Here is a 17,842-nt window from a genome sequence, read left to right as displayed (position 1 = left end):
TCAGTGAACAGTAATTTAATCCAGAATACAAAATAGGATTAAAATAGCATTAAAATTATGGAAATGTAAAATGTTTGCTGATACCGATAAATTACAATGTTTAACAATGCCAATAACCATTATTCTGCCTATCAAAATTACCAACTCAATCTTGTAGGCATGGATTACTACTACTGTTCATATGTAAACCTAGTTCTTTGTGGTTGGGAATTTTCATGTGATGTAGGTTGAATGCTGTTACAAATTTGTACAAAATTACAATTGTAGTGTGTGTGTGTGTCAATTTTTTACATTGAATAATCAACATTTTAACAGATGCTCCTAGTTTGCTAGAACTAGGTTACCATAACATATTGCTGATAAGTGAAAATAAAAAATATAGTGAAGTAAAAACAAAACAATAAAAAGAAGTATCCAAACAGCAGTAAGATAAATCAATTTTACTGTCCCTATTCATTACCCTTAAAACGTGCAGTGTACATCTGACTGAGTTAATGAAAGAAATGACACAACAAACCAAATTCAAGTGCAAAGGCAAAAACTGCATTACATGATGTTTGACTGTGTTCTCTCTGCTAAGACACTGTCATCTGACAAAGGAATAGAGAAAGTGAGAAAGAAACAATAAAGATTGGAAGAGAATGCATATGAAGTGAAGAATTTCAAAAGAGAATTAGCTGTGCGTAAAAAACAATAAAGTTTAGTACAATAACTTACAACTGAGATTTTTGTAGGACATAATGAATCGTGATTATAATACACATGCATTAATATCATAAGACATTGTACTTGATGATCAGTTTTGGCACATATGGGTGGATGAACAGTATTCAATAATGGGAGTAGAGATGATGTGGCAGACACTAGTCTATAAAGAAAGGAAGTTGATGGTGAGAGGAAACAGGCTCTCTCTATGCACTCAAAAAAGAATGCAAGTCTTAACATCTAATACAATACTGTTTTTTTTAGTTTTAACAATAACTGACAAATTCAAATTTTGTGTACTGTATTGCTATTGGAGTCATCTTTCTTCTGCAGGTAACAGGTTCCGGTGCATGATAGATGACTGCTGGTGGATGGGAGTAATTGAATCGCAGGCTCCGTATGATATAGAATTCCCCGATTCCATGTTTCTTTGCTACACTGTAAGATGGGATAATGGGGAATATGAAAGAATGAGTCCTTGGGATTTGGAACCAATTAATGAAAATCGTAAGTTCTAATGAACTTTTAACATGCATAACCATAGCATTCAATTGGTTACTAGTTGTTTTCTTTTTAATTAATGAAGATAAGATTAGTAATGTGATTGAAATTTTTTAAAAAAAACTTAATTTTTGTAGTGTAGTTTTTCTTCCTTCCCATCACAGAGTGATTTTCAGCTTCTACTTCAAGTGATAGCAAGTATTGTTGGCAGTAATTGTCACCCAACAATAACCTTTTTAAAGTTTAAATAAAGACACTAAATCTACTACCTTCAAGAGTATAGGCTACACTGAACTTTTAATTCCCAATCTACTCATTTGTGTCCATATACAGTGGAACTTGGATTTTACATTTTTCAGGGGACCAAGCTCAAAAAGCTTGTAATGCGGGGAAAGTTTTATAACGTTTTGCTATGTTGGAATGATCAAAATTGAATGTATAATGCGGGAAAATGTAAAACTGGGGAATGTAAAATCAGGATTCCACTCTATTTGGATTTTCATGTATTGCAATGTATACTTGAATTGAATGAGTTATCCTTTAGATGTGTCCCATGCAGAGGCGTCTCCTGAAAGCATGCGGTGCATGCTACGCATGCGTCAATTGTGGGAAAAAGGACTTCCTCTGCAACCTAATTTCTTCATATTGGAGAAGTATTTATTTCACACGAGAGCGCTCAACTAAGATTATATTACATTTCTTGGATCTGAAGTGACGCTTGCGTCAATTGTGGGAAAAGAATTATTACTTTATTTCACTTCAGATCCAAGAAATGTAATATAAGCTTAGTTGAGCACTCTCGTGTAAAATAAATACTTCTCCTATATGAAGAAATTAGAATGTAGAAATGCTCATTAATGTCGTCGCAGAGCAAGCTGTCCTTTTTCCCACAATTGCGTTCAGGAGACGCCTCTGGTGCCATGAGTAGAGGCACATATTTTTTGTAAATAAAAAAGCAAAATTTCAGTAAAAAGTCAATTTCGGGTTCAAACGTGGTAAATAAAATAAAATTTCGCTGTTATAGTGGTAAAAAAGTGGTATATAAAATGACATTTTGGTTTTAAAAATGTGAATATAATCCCAAATTTGATTTAAAAACTGCACTATTACACAAAATAAACATATTCCTTCTAAAAGTACATATATGTCATTACCAGAATATTAAGTTTATTCCTGTATAGAGAGGGTCCATTTTTGTTTCTCAAATATTTACAGTAGAATTAATCAATTTTTCGTGAAGTGCATAACTCGCAGGATACTTCAGACTTCAGAAAGTGTCGCATCTGTATATAAACGGTAAATTTCGTGTTTGAGTCTATTTCCCATTTTGCAGTTCATTTCGCATCATTTCGTGACAAAGCAGGGTAGGAAAATGCACCTCACACCTTTCAGAAACATGAAAAAATTAACATTACAATGTGTTATTTCACATTTCGTGTTTTCGTCAAAAACAAAATGTGTATGCCTCTAGCCATGAGGTATTTGTAAAAGTGCCAGCATGACACGAAAGTAATTTTTTTTATTAAAAATGATTTTTTTTTTTTGTACTTCCTTCTAATTAAGTAAGCACGTGTGCTGTTTATGAGAGTGAACTTATAGCCAGATCTGTACTGAAGAAAACAAAATAAGATTATTAATTCTACCATTCTTAGTTTCAAATATATTAATATTTGAGCAGCTTGGAAGTAAAACCTGATAACCCACACTCAATTCAATTGAGTTAATATTGAATTCAGTTGAATGAACTTCCTTAGCTGGTGATGGTCAGAAACACAAGGGAACATCTTGGTAATCCATAAGCCACAATGTAATTTGTGAACTTTCACCTGAGTTTTTCTCTGTTTCATACTTTTGTTAGAATAGATGCAATTCTAATTTTGTGTAACCCCTACGATGATGCTACTATCTTGCAAAACAGCCTAAAGAGTGAAGGATATTGCCTAACGTAAACAACCATTGTTGTAATTTTTTCCCTTTATTAACCACTGTCTATCCACACACATTTATATCCATACCTAATTGTATTTTGAAGGTTTGCCGGAGGAAGTTGGAGGAGGGGTTCAAGTTTTGCCAGAGGAAATACAGGCTACTCTATATCGCCCACGTGCTGACGAGTGGCCATATGGGGACAGGGACTCAGAATGTGAAAGGATCTCAGCCGGATTTGAGCAGGTCATGAGTTTAGCCATTGCCGAGCCTTTTGTTGCCCCCGTTGATCTCAATTTATATCCATCATATGCAATGGTTGTGGAGTACCCAATTGACCTTTCTACAATAAAGGTAATCTCATATTATTCAAATTTAGTTGCAAATTAAAACACTAATACCAAAGATTTCCTAATGCTGTCCATTCTTTTTTTTTCAGGAATCTATGAATTTTAAGGGGTCATTGTCTCTTATTTAGTTGCAAATTAAAACACTAATACCAAAGATTTCCTATTTCTGTCCGTTCTTTTTTTTTTTCAGGAATGCATGAATTTTAAAGGGTCATTGTCTCCAGGTTGCTGTACCCCCACCCCCAAAAAACAGCATGAAAGAAACATTCTAAAATATGTTTAACTGAAAAGAAGAAGTTCTTTGTGATTGCACATTATATGTAACATTAGAGAAATTAACATGGCACAACTTTGCTAGAAGAAATGGAAATACAGTGCGATCCAAAAGTTCCTGAACTCTTCAAAAAAAAAATTCATGAAAATAGTGAAGGACAATTGAGGTGTTGCAGAGACGAAGGGCAAACTCAACAAAAACATGGTAAGAGTAGATCGGAAAGCTTCCTGCGTGATTTCCAAAGTTTTTTGTTTAATTTGCTCCGTGCCTCACAACTTCAAACACGTTTTCGTCAAAAAGGACTGTTGTTGAGTTCGCCCTTCGTATCCGCAACACCTCAATTGAAAATTGTAAAATTTTTTTATACTGTGACCTGTAACTTTATTGAAATTCGTGCTTTTATGTGTTTATTGTAGCGTGACGTCGGGTAAGGTACGGGATCGAGTCACGCCGGGACGTAGCTCAGATAAATACAAGAGGTCTTAAGTTTGACTTGGCTAACCACCTCTACCCTTAAGGAGGCTGATGAAGGATTGTTGGGAGCCTGTGTTGTTGAACGCTACTCACCCCTTGCTGTTGGTCTGGCCCTCGGCTTCTGGCGTCGGCGACGGTGACAGGTGTCCGCTGGAGAGATCGAAGATGACGATAAGAGACGGCAGGCAATTCGGCGACTTGTTTGATTCTTGCAGATTCTTCGGTTGGCTTAATCCGGACTGCTTGTGGACTTCTCGCTTGTTGCCGCCTCGTACTGTCGCGATCTCTCAGCAGGCCGTCGTCCTCTTCTCGTCGATCAGTTTGGTGGTGATATTGGAGCGAAGTGAGAGATCGATTTACTGTCTCCAGCGGTTTTATACATTGGATTTGAGTCATAGGTTGTTGGACTTTGCACCTCCACTGTGCACCTGGGGTATCCCTGGATGCAGATGGAAATTTACAGTGGAGGTGCACTCACCGCCGGCGAGGGCCGTTGCCTTGCTGACTGTGCAGAGCCGAGTGGAAAATTCTAGTTGCTCGGCTCTGCATCCGGTGGAATGTGGGGTGAATGAGCGTTCAACTTGCGAGCTTCTGAGCGATGTTGGAGGCAAATTAATGTTTCGACTTTTATGCTCCCAATTCCTTCATCATTCCCCTGGCCAAGATGTATCCACTGTGAGTGGTTACGAAGCAGAGTAGAGATGGTTATGGAGAGTATATTTGAAATAATAATTGAAGGTACATTGAGTAAAGAAAAATAAAAACCCTGTATATAATAATGTGTAAAAATAAAAATAAAAAAAAAAGTTGGAGCTGTCGGTATAGCTGGTACTGCACGGGTCTGGCTGCATGTTCAGCTGGAATGCTGACTACTGGTGGTATGCTGAGCTGCAGGCTGCCTGTGGTCTGCTGGCTACATGTTTATGTGCTTGGTGCAGGATGGCGGCATGGTGTCTGGCTGGCTGCATGATGTCTGCATGGTGTGCTGCAATAAGCCATCTGCTGGCTGGCCGGCTGCATGATGTCTGCTGCAATAGGAAGGCTCCTGGCTGGCTGGCTGCATGATGTCTGCATCATGATGTCTGCTGCAATAGGAAGGCTCCCGGCTGGCTGGCTGCATGATGTCTGCATCATGATGTCTGCAATATAATATGTGCTGGCTGGCTGGCTGTATGATGTCTGCTGCAATGGGAAGGCTCCTGGCTGGCTGGCTGCATGATGTCTGGCTGGCTGCAATAGGATGCCTGCTGGCTGGCTGGCTGCATGATGAGCCGCATGAAGACTGCATGATGTCTGCAATAAGATGTAGGCTGGTTGGCTGGCTGCATGGTGTGCTGCAATAGGAGGTCTCCTGGCTGGCTGGCTGCATGATGTCTGCAATAGATGGCCGCTGGTTGGTTGGCTGCTTGTACAGCTGCTCCAGGATGACTGCTGCGCCATGATGATTCCTCGCTGACCGACTGCTGGGTGACTGGCTGCATGCGGAACTGCCGAAGAGATGCTTGAGAACGCCGTGAGTGTAGTATGGCCAGATGGTGATGTTGTGCAAGGGGGAGCCGACAAGCGTAGGGAAGGGGAAGTTATAATAAAAGGTGTTCGCCTAAGTGCGGAAGAGTAAAGGTTGGAGGCGAAGGTGACATAAGTGAAATGACAGGGGTGGGTAGACAGTAGCCATCATCGAAGGTGATACGTGTGGGAAGAGGAGGAGCTAAGCGAGTGGGAGTTGTAAGTTGACGAAGAGTGGGAGGGGGTGGTGGGGAATGTGCGGGACGTTGAGATATAGTAGCTAAGGAAATAGGAGGACTAATAATAGGGACGGAACATGTCTTAGGAGGAGATGGGGTTCGCCGGTGACAACATGAACAGCAAGAAGTGTGACGTTTTAGACGTAAGTACATGTAAGTAATGCAAATACAAAGAAGCAGGAGAGCTATGAAAATTAAGAAGAGATAGGAGGTTGTATGTGCAGGAGATTTTACAAGGTCATGAGGGGTAAGTGCACGAGCCTTAGAAGTAAAACATAAGAAAAGGGGAATGTGGAGAAGTTTAAATTGGTATATGACACCTAGAGTGAGACATGTGAGCCAGACAAAAATTATAATGATAGGAAAATCCGCATGTCTGTAAAGTGGAGTTATAGGAGGGATGTCAAGAACTTTATATTGGGAGAGGTTAAGGTGAGGGATATGAAATGTCCATTGTTTATGATAAAGAGCCGTTGCATTCACAAGGGGGGAAATTTTATAATGGGTGTCGAGTAGAAAATTGGGATTGTTGGTCCAGGCAGCAGGAAGGATATGAATTGTTCGGTGGATTGTTGAATGATCGAAACCACAAGGAAAGATAGCATGAATTTTGATATCGGGGGTGATAAGTACATCTGTACGGCAAGCCACGTGTAACAATACTGCACCGGGTTCGTGAAAAGTGGTAAGATTGTAATGTAAAGTGGAGCCATTAGCGTAAAAAAAGGTGATGGTAGGAGGAGGATTAATTATTGCATAAACATTTAAATCTAATTTGACCACATCAGTGAGGTGGGATTCGTGACATGCGTAGGTACACCCATTCATCGTATCAGCCACGGTTGTTGCTTGAATCAATTTGGAAAAACAGAAATTGAGCCCAATGTGTCTTCCTGTGTGAGAAGGCAGAAGGCACAATTTCTGTGTATGGACCTGACAATTTTCAAGGTCTGTACCACTAATAGTGACAACATTATGAGAATCATCAATGGCGATATACGATGGATTATGTGACTGATAGGTTCGGGGTGAAGGACTTGGTAATGTGGATTAATAACCAGACGGTAAACAATTAACATATTTAATATTCACTGGACGTTATGTCCGAAACATACAAAATACATTGAACCATGATATCAAGCATTACACAGAATATATCTGCTTGTGATTTTTCTTCTTCTTGGCCGTGAAGACCAAGCCTTGTAGCCATATCTGGACCGTATCATCCCTCCAGGTGTCCCATAAAAAAAAAAAATCAGATATGCTGATGACCGTATCGATCTGGTGGGCGGCGAACCCTGGTAGACCTTCTCGGAGATGAGTGAGGTGTGCTAGGACCTGGTCCTGGGTATCCGGCTCTGCCTGGGGTAGGTTCTGGTACTGTTCCACCGGGGTTGGCTGAATTTCTATTTGGTATTGTAACGTTGAAGTCGTCGTCATCTGTAGTGTCACGTGAAACACGTCTCTTCAACCACCTGGGATGTACCACTCTTTTGATTCCATCTTCCAACATTATCTCGTAGAGGATGCTATCCCCAATTCGACGAATGACAACTCCTGGGATGTAATTTGGAGTACCGTGCTTAGGTGATTGAACCCAAACTGCTGAGTTGATGGCGAAAGTACCATATTTCGACGAAGAGTCGTTCCGAAACTTTGCTGACTTCCTCGGCTTGAACGGAGATTCACTCGACAGAGGCACATTGTTTGGTTCCCACCAAAATCTGGGTTGGTGTTTCAAGACCGAAAGTGCTGGTAGGCTTCCTTTTCCACCCAGTCGCGTGTTCCGAAGGATGAAAAGAAGGTTGGCGATCCCCATATCAAGTTCAAGCGTGCTCAGATTGGGTTTGTCAGTTATAAGCTTGACAAGAGCGGTTTTGACAGTACGAACGTATCGTTCGGCTAAACCGTTGCTAGGGCTGTGATAAGGCGGTGAAGTAACATGTTTGATACCATTCTTAAGACAGAAGTTACGAAATTCGAGAGAAGTGAACGTTGGGCCGTTGTCGGATACGATAGTATTTGGTATCCCTAGCGTGGCGCAAGATTGCATAAGCCAGCGGATCGTTTCCTTTGAGTCCAATGTGTGTACAGGCCATACTTCTGTCCACTTGCTGAAGGCGTCTACTATCAGTAGGAACTTACGCCCTGCAAAGAAAAAGTGGTCTATATGCCATCTCTCGTTCACGTACGAAGCGAGAGGCCATGAAGAATCGGGTGACACTACACATGTTAAATTTTGATATGAAAAGGGGACAGGGATTGCTAAATAAAGTGTATATTTCTTCTGAGTGGAAGTGATAGGCACTTTCAACTCAATATTGACAGCATCAGCAGAAATTCTGCATTGGGACAGTGGTATCTGATAATACATGTCAATAAGTGTGAGAGGAATCGCTATATCAAATCCAGTAGGAAGAATATTTTTTTGAATCTTTTTCAAGTCTCGGTGCAGTGTTGTTTTAGATACAACATGTTCAGAGAGAAAATGATGTTTACAATTGCTAATGGTATTCTCATATTCAAAAAGGGTGAAAAATTGGCTAAGCTGCAAGGTTAGGGTCATAAATTCGATGAGATATGCCTGTGCTTGATGTGCATCTTTGATTGTTAAATTTTTGAGTTTATTAATCAATGCTTCCTGATTTCGAGCCAAACTATCAGAGTGGTTAGCATATTCAGTAAAAACATCCTCAATCTGATGTTGGAAAGAGTGAATTTCACCAGTTAAATTTTGATAGAAAATATGATTAGCTTGCAGTTGTAATTTAATGTGAGATATCGTTTGTTTTACTTCATGAGCATTTTGGAATAGGGGTTCTAGTTGCTTAGTAGTGGCAAAATCACAACAATAGTTAGCAATGCTACTGATAAAGCCAAGGAGTGCACGCTTTTGTCTAACTACGGAAGTGTTGGGGGTGGGTCGTGTGAAGAGGGAAAGGTGTGAAAAAAGGTGTGAATGAAAATTTTGGAGTTGGACCGCAAGTTTACATTGGTTGGAATCTTCTTCACCTTTATTGCACATGGCATTATGTAGTGTTGATGGGAAGTGTTGGGGTTTAGGCATTTGTAATTTCACATTGTAGTAGATGGGGATGGTATAATGATAAGGGATGGTTCCTGGTAGTTCTTTCAGATAAATTCCCGAGATGATTTTCACATGTTCAGTCGCCGTGGTGACCGAAAAAATGAGGGAAAAAAAGGAAAGTAGTAACATTACTGCCATTGTCGGTAGTGAACCCTGAAAGGGACAAAGATACAATTTTAAAACGGAGTTTGCATAAAAAAATATCATGTATTAAGCATGAGATTTGTGATGGAAAAAAAAATTGTTTTCCGAGTAAGCTACTCAAATAAAAAGGTAAAAGATCACTAATGAAAAATTATAAAAGAGAAGGATTAACAAATTGTAATGCAAGAGATTCTCGAGACTGAATAGTTTATAATATAAACTTCTGCATTTTTATTTGTTTGTATTTTATTACCATTTGTTTATGTTTTGCGCTCCGCGATGTATTTGCTCGAGCCGAGGCGATTACTAAATCGTCAGCTGTGCGAGATTCGTCTACGGGTAGGTCGCGCATGCGCATATACTTGTGCGAGTTTTTTTTTTTTGTACAATCTGCTTGCTGCAGACAGAAAAAAAATCGCGTTGTCGCTAGCGAGTGGAAAATTCACGTACTCAACCAGTAGTCAGTTGAGAGACTACGTTCCTGATTGGCCGTTTTTACTTTCTACTTCTTTATTATTATTACTTTGTGGAATATTAAAAGTTTATTTTAGTCTTCGAACTTGCTTTTAAAGTTAATTCCCGACTCTTTTATGTGTACAGTGTTTAGGAGGGAGGGAACAGGAAGAAGAGGGTACTACGTGAATCAAAATGGCGGAACTTCCGTTTTTACATGTGCTCGTTCTTGTGTGCGGCTTGGTGAAAAAATCACGTTGCGAAAACAAAAATTGCGAAAATACAAGTATTATATTGACATGTGGGTGCGAAAAGATTATTTATAAGGTGTGAATGGACTGTGCAACGGTGAAAAATGGAAAAATTTAATATTTAAGTGACAGACTCGTCCGAGTCAAGGTGCCTTGGTTTCAAACGGTGAATCGTGATAGCATCGGTTTTCAGTTTGCCACGACCATCGGTGTATTCCACCAAATAGGAATTGGCGTCGTTTTGTGAAATTATTTTCCCGTGAAATTTGTAGGAGGAGGAAAATGCCTTGGGTACGTGGGGATGAGGGGTAGTGTCCAAAATATACACTAATTGTCCAGGGGAGTAGGTTGTTTGTTGTGTCTTTTTGTCGGCACATTGTTTTTGCTGCTCAAATCGCTTTGCTAAATGTTTGTGTGCTAGTTCTCGAGCGGCTTGGAGTTGTTCTATTCTCTGTTCATTAGAGTGGATAGTGGTGTTGGGATTAGTAGGGAGAACAGCATCTGCAATTAACCTAGGGTGTTGTCCAAATAGCAAAAAATAGGGGGAGTTGTTCATGCCAAGATGTGTACTTACATTGTGGGCATGGGTCGCGCTAGCCAAAAGTTCATGCCATTTACCTTGTTTTTGTACCACATAAGTTTTCATGATGGATTTCAAGTAGTGAAAAGATGATTCGACTACACCATTTCTGAAGTGGGCAGCAGTATCAACAAATTTTAATGTGACACCAGTAATTTTGGATAATTCCTGTATTAATTTGCTACAGTTCGGGGAGCTCCTGTCAAGCATAATCGTCTCTGGAAGACCAAAAATGAGAAAAACATGCGAGACAAGGGCGTTAGCTATTGAGTTGGCATCATGGTTGGGGAGGGTTGTAGTTATGGCAAATCTGGTACAATTGTCAACAACGGATAGAAAATATTTGTGTCCTGTGTCAGAGGTTGAAGTCAGTGGTCCACACACGTCAATATGTATTTGGCTAAAGGGATGACTAGCGGGTGGGCTCGTTTGCAGTGTATGTTGTACGGCTCCGTGAGCTCTTTTTGCTACTTGACATTCATTGCATTTGCGTACTGCAGCGTACACATATTTCTTTAGATTAGGCCAATAGTAGCGTAAAGAGAGATGGGAGTATGTTTTAGCAGCACCTTGATGTGCGGCCATCATTTTGTTACAGTGAATTAATTGAAACACTTCTTTTCTTAGTTTTTGGGGAATACATAACTGTCTTCTATAGCCTGGTGAAAATTTAGTGTTCCTATAAAGGATTCCATTGTCAAGAACAAATGAGTAGGCTGTTTTCTCTAATTTGTGATCAGCATCTGGGTGGTTTTCATGAATTTTGATTAATGCTTGTAAGTATGGGTCCTCTCTTTGTGCCGTACCTATGTCAAAGTCATCAGATTGTAACATGAAGACTTGATTTAGTATGTCCTCCTCGTCTGTGTCAAGGAAAGTGTCTTGTGCTGTGTCGTTGGGCAAGGAAGGGGCTGGGTCTACAGGATTCCTTGATAATGCATCAGCAATACCATTCTGTGATGATGGGATATGGTGGATTTGGAAGTCGAACTCTTGGAAGAAGAGTGATCTTCGAGCAAGTACCCCGGACAACTGTTTTGTTGTTCTAAGGTAAGACAATGCATGGTTATCTGTGAAAACTATAAAAGGTGTGTTGATTAAGAAGAATTTGAATGATTTTAGGACATAAAAGGCAGCTGCAATTTCAAGAGAAAAGACGTCTGCTTTTTTCTCAGTGTCTGTAAGGTGTCTGCTGCAGAAGGCTATCGGATGCAGTATTCCATCAGCATCCTTCTGCATAAGACAACCACCCATACCCTGGTATGACGCGTCGATGTATACGCATGAAGTCTGCTTTGGGTCATAAGGTCTAAGAATGGGTGCGGAAATAATTTTGTCTTTTAATGCCTCAAAGCTTTTCTGATGCTCTTCATGCCAATGAAAGTTTACTTTCTTTTTGAGTAATTTGAACAAACATTCTGCGGGTTCCGCAAACCCTTGTACATAGCGTCTGATGAAATTGCATATGCCTAGGAAGGATTTCAAATTCTTCTTAGATTTAGGTGGAGGGAATTCTTTGATTGCACGCAGGATGTGATCAGAAATTTTAAATCCCTTTTGCGACACAAGATGGCCTAAGACTGGAATTTCCTCAAAGCAAAATTTACATTTATTTGGCCCTAGTTTCAAATTGGCTGCACGTAATTTAGCAAAGACTTTATGTAAAACTTGTAGCATTGCGTCAACTGAGTTTGTGTAGCAAATTATGTCATCCGTATATGCAGATATCTCGGAACTATCTATGCCAGATAGAGCCATAGACATTACATTGTTCATGACCTGACTACTTGTCTTCAATCCCATTGGCAGTACTTCATACTCGTAATTTCCACAATTACTAATTGCAAATGAGGTCATTTTCTTTGACCTTTCTGTTAATTTTACCTGAAAAAATGCCGATTTAAGGTCAAGGGTTGTGTAATATTTCTTGCCTGCCATGTCTGCTAAAATGTTGTCAATGTTAGGTGTTGGGAGAGAAGAGGGCTGAATAATTTTATTCAGTGCCCGAAGGTCAGACACCACGCGGAACGAATTGTCTCGCTTGCGCACTAAGAGAACTGGGTGTCGGAATGGACTACCTTCTGACCTGCGAATGATGCCATCTTGTAAGAGCTTGTTAAGCTCAATTTTCATTTGTTCTCTAAGATTCAAAGGAATGGGGTATTGTCTCATATAGGGAGGTTGATTGTCGCCAATGTCAATGTCGTACTCATAAATTGGGGTTGTGGTGAGTTTATCGCCTTTCCAAGCTAAAACATCAGCATAATCAAATACTAACTGTATGATTTTCTGTTTGTCTGCCTCTGATAAGTCAGGGTTAATACTGATGCAAGATGGGTCAAATTTTTGCTGACTTTCCTTCAGTCTTGTGTTGTCTGTATTGTCTTCTGTGCATGCGTATGTAGTGGTAGTCATGTCAGTGTTGGATGCATCTGTCATGTCTACTATTATGTCACAGGGGGTTGCTGGGCCAAGTGGGGTGTTGGATTTGAGTGTGACTGGTTTCTCTGAGGGGTTATGAATTAGTAACAGAGGGGAAGAAGTGTTAAGGAGGGCATGGGGTATGAGGATATTGTATGTAAGGAGTGTTTCCTGAGAGGGTGTGAGTAGGATATTGTGGGGGAGGGGGGGAGTGATGGAAACTGGAACATATGTTCGGGTTCTAGGTTTTAGGGTTACATTTTCTGGGATTGTTACTAAACTGTGTTGGTTGCTAGTAGGGTGTAGTTTAGAAAAAATTACATCAGGGATGGTGTAGGTGTGTGATTTTGTGGGAAGGTTATAGTTTGGAATATGGCCTAAGCGTCTAAGAGTTAACAGGTTAGTACTAAGTGAAATGTCACAATTTTGTGTCTTCAAAAAGTCATTGCCAAGGAGAGGAGGTAATTCTTTGGATTGCACAACTCTAAAAGGGTGGGAGTACCTATATCTTCCTATGTGAAGGGGGAGTATTACAATTTCTGAGATAGGAAGTCTGTTGCCAGTGACGCCTTTAATAATACTGTGCATTTGAATTTTCTTTGCATTAGGTGGAATTAAATGCTGAGGACAAATACTAATCTGGCTTGCGTTGTCAATCATAATTTCTAGGGGGTGATTATTTACATGAGCGTGAATGAAGAATAGGTTGTTTTTTTCAAGGATAGGAACTGTGTCAAATTTTGTCTTGCGTGTGGATCCGTCCCATCGATTCACACGGTTTTTCAGTTTAAATCGCCCTTGTTTTCATTGTTTGGATTATAAAAACAGTCCCTGGTAGAGTGATTTGAACGGAAACAAATCTGGCATTGCGAAAACTGTGAATTTTGTCGCCCCCCGTCTGAATTATTATTTCCACCTCGAGATCTGAAATTACGTCGCATGCCGCGAGTAGAACCTCTGCGATTGCCATTCCCCTGGCCGTAAAAAGTCGGCCGGGTCTGAAATTGATTACTGTTATTTGATTGTATTTGATCTGCCAGGTTCTGGACAGTGTGACACAACGCTTCAACTTTATTTTCTAATGTTAAGGTTTGCAATTGGTTCGTGACTGAATCTAGTTGGTTCGCTGTTGAACCGCCAGATGGCAGAATTGCGTTGCAAGACTGGGAAACGGCCGCGCTGGGAGAACTAGCAGACTGCGTGTTTGGAGTTTGACTTGAGGGGAGGGAAGGAGGGACTGTGGGCGTGGTTTGGACCTGCCAGGAGTTGGTCGGAAGAGCTGCTGGTGCTTGATAAGGTTGCTGCGGAAGAAAGTTGTATGGAGCTTGAGAGATCTGCGGGAGGGGGGTAGGGGGGGAATACGTCACAAATGACGAAGCAGGCTGAGGTGTGGGGAAAGGATGGGTGTTGCTGACCTGAGGTTGCGTACAGCTGGGAAACTGAGTGGAGGCTGTTGCGTAAATGGAATGCATGTACTTGGCGGCATCTATCAGTTTCATCGCTTCACTTTGTTCCTCATTGCGTCTAGCTTGAATCAGCATGTCTTGCCTTTCTTGATTCTGCAGATGTGCAATAAGAGAACTTGTGTCGGTGAACTCTTTGTCTCCTATCCCAGCGATGTGTTTAGATCGAAGTCCCGACACAACATAAGAAAGGATTTGAGGGTTCGTCGCTTGCGGGAAGAATTGAAGGACGAGATTTTTCTTGCGAATTACATAATCATGAATGGGCTGGTTAATTTCCTGCTTTGTCTCTAATAAAATTTGGATGGGCATGCTGACTAAGTGACTGCCTTTAAATAATGAAATTAATTCTTTTTTGATTTGTGGAAAAGTGAGGGTGTTGAAGTTTGGCTGCTTCTTGAGATCGTTCAAAAATGTGAGCGCTATGTCTGCGAGGAACAATGGCAACATTTCGCGTTTTTTATTTTCCTCCCACGCCAAAGCGCCCGCAATACTATCGAACTTTTCAAAAAACTGCTCAACTTCTTGAGGGTTTTTTCCTGTGAAGGGGGCGGGGTATAAGCCATGGGGTATATTTACGGACATTCTTGACGGGGATGGATTGATGGTGGTAGGGGTGTTAGTTCTAGGTGTACTGGTTTGGGGTTCTGGGTGTTTCTTTTTTCGTTTGGGAGTTTCTAGACCACCTAGAAACTGTGGATAATCGGGATGTTGAGCCTTGGATCTGGTTATTCGGGGGGAAGGAGCGGGCGAATTAATAGCGGAGGCTAAGGAGAGAATCTGGTCAAGAGAACGGTCTAGCTCTTCGTGAAGAATAATTTGGGATTCGTTCATGCGAATTTAGGGAGGGGGAATTTTTTTTATGCACTTATTCACAAGGAATGAAAGATAGTGAGCGGAAGAGAAAATTTACGAGTGGGGAGTTTATAATACTAAGTGTATTATCGAAAAAGAAGAATTTCTAGGGTTGCTGCTGTGCGCGGTGGGGATTTTAGATTATGGGGTTTTGAGTGACGTAAAAAAAAATTAAAATTTTATGGAAATCCACGGAGTGGAGCCAGCTATCTCCACCATGTAGCGTGACGTCGGGTAAGGTACGGGATCGAGTCACGCCGGGACGTAGCTCAGATAAATACAAGAGGTCTTAAGTTTGACTTGGCTAACCACCTCTACCCTTAAGGAGGCTGATGAAGGATTGTTGGGAGCCTGTGTTGTTGAACGCTACTCACCCCTTGCTGTTGGTCTGGCCCTCGGCTTCTGGCGTCGGCGACGGTGACAGGTGTCCGCTGGAGAGATCGAAGATGACGATAAGAGACGGCAGGCAATTCGGCGACTTGTTTGATTCTTGCAGATTCTTCGGTTGGCTTAATCCGGACTGCTTGTGGACTTCTCGCTTGTTGCCGCCTCGTACTGTCGCGATCTCTCAGCAGGCCGTCGTCCTCTTCTCGTCGATCAGTTTGGTGGTGATATTGGAGCGAAGTGAGAGATCGATTTACTGTCTCCAGCGGTTTTATACATTGGATTTGAGTCATAGGTTGTTGGACTTTGCACCTCCACTGTGCACCTGGGGTATCCCTGGATGCAGATGGAAATTTACAGTGGAGGTGCACTCACCGCCGGCGAGGGCCGTTGCCTTGCTGACTGTGCAGAGCCGAGTGGAAAATTCTAGTTGCTCGGCTCTGCATCCGGTGGAATGTGGGGTGAATGAGCGTTCAACTTGCGAGCTTCTGAGCGATGTTGGAGGCAAATTAATGTTTCGACTTTTATGCTCCCAATTCCTTCATCATTATATATACAGATGATGCTGGAAATGCCATGCATTTTCTCGAATACACAAATTCACGCGATGACACATGCTGGACCCTGCTTTTTTTCATTATGTTGCTTGGGATATCTCTCACGGCTCTGATTATGTTGTTCTGCAGATCTTGCAGCATCCTGGGGTTGTGTAGTACACTGTATTTTTTAGATATCCCCCATAATTAAAAATTTGGAGGACTCAAATCTGGTGAGCGAGGCGGCCACAATTTTTACGAGATCAGTCAATCTTGGAAGAACTCTTGGAGCATCTCCATTGTCTCGCTCAAAGTGTGGCAGGTTGCACCATCTTGTTGGAACCAACAGTAATGTTTGTCTTCTTCAAGCATCGCCACAAAATTATGGATAATGTACCCGTACACAGCTGAATTAACATTTTTTTTTTTTTAATGGTCACACAATTTGCCGCCTAGAAATTGCACACCACACTCAAACTTTTTTGAGAGTGAAGTGCGTGTTTATGTAATGTGTGCAGATTTTCTGAAGCCCAGATGCGAGTGTTCTGACTGTTAACATACCCATCCAAATGAAACCAGGCTCCATAACATCACAAAATAAGCTTCCCACATAACAATTTTGTGTTTTTGCACGAGACATATGGTGCACAGGATTTTACTTCTTGCCAACTCCCGTGGTGCTGCACGTTTCCAAGGTCACCCTCATATCACCACAAGCAACAATACCCAGAAATATTTTCTAGTTTTACGACAATGAATTTTTGAAATATGAGTTCAGGAACTTTTGAATCACACTGTAGTAATGGAAGAAAATAATAAGTCAAATGTTAACTTCTCCCCCTCCTCCCCAAAGCAAAATAAACACACTCATGATTATTATATTTAGAAAGGAATATTGGTTACCTGAAATGTTTTTGTACAATAGTGAAACCGAATTTTAGTATTATATTAAAGAGGAAATAAAAAAGCAGGTTTAATTCAGGGAATGCTTGTTACTTTTGTCTTCATAAACTTTTATCTTCTCATATAATATCTAAGAAAGTTAAAACATACAAAACAGTAATTTTGCCTGTAGTATTATATGTATGTGAAACTTGGTCCCTTACATTGAAAGAGGAAAATAAGTTAAGAGTATTTGAAAATAAAATCCTTAGAAATATATTTGGAAGTAAAAGGGATGAAGAGACAGGTGAGTTGAGAAGGTTACATAATTTAGAACTACATAATTTGTATTCATGTCCAGATATTATTAGAATGATTAAATCAAGAAGACTTAGTTGGGCAGGCCATGTGGCACAAATTGTAGAGGAAAGAGGAGTTTACACAGTATTCTTGTTGGGAAGCCTGATGGTAAGAGACCAGTGGGAAGGTCAAGACGAACATGCACGGATAACATTGAGATGGACCTAAAGGAAGTAGGGATGGATCTTGCTCTAGATAGGGACAGATGGAAGGCCTGTGTTGCTGCAGCCATAAACCTTCGGGTTTTAAGAAGGCTAGAGAGTTAGTTAGTATTTTAGTATTCATAAAAACATTGTTTTTGTTCAATAATAAATTTTGAATGCTGTGGGAATATGGATGCTAGATTATTCATTTTTAATGAAATCCCAGGTTTTGTTTTAAAAATACTAATTTATTGCTAATTAAATTGGTCAGTAATGCCAATAATGATAATTTGGATCCTTTGCCTGC

General features: G+C 40.7%; 1 protein-coding gene across 3 annotated transcripts in view; it reads left to right on the top strand.

Moving 5' to 3' along the window:
* The window catches only part of LOC145988683 (PH-interacting protein-like), a 105,872-nt gene that overhangs the window by 57,614 nt on the left and 30,416 nt on the right, over positions 1-17,842 (top strand). For all 3 annotated transcript variants that reach the window (XM_083123761.1, XM_083123760.1, XM_083123759.1), the window contains 2 exons: positions 1,039-1,212; positions 3,239-3,486. In XM_083123761.1, coding sequence (XP_082979887.1) covers positions 1,039-1,212; positions 3,239-3,486 — 422 coding nt within the window. The remainder of the gene's footprint in view (positions 1-1,038; positions 1,213-3,238; positions 3,487-17,842) is intronic.

Source organism: Lepisma saccharinum, chromosome 6 (assembly GCF_977018435.1).
Source record: "Lepisma saccharinum chromosome 6, izLepSacc3.1, whole genome shotgun sequence".
Lineage (NCBI taxonomy): Eukaryota > Metazoa > Arthropoda > Insecta > Zygentoma > Lepismatidae > Lepisma > Lepisma saccharinum.
Note: the sequence above shows the minus strand (reverse complement) of the source record. Positions and strands in the feature narration are given on the sequence as shown.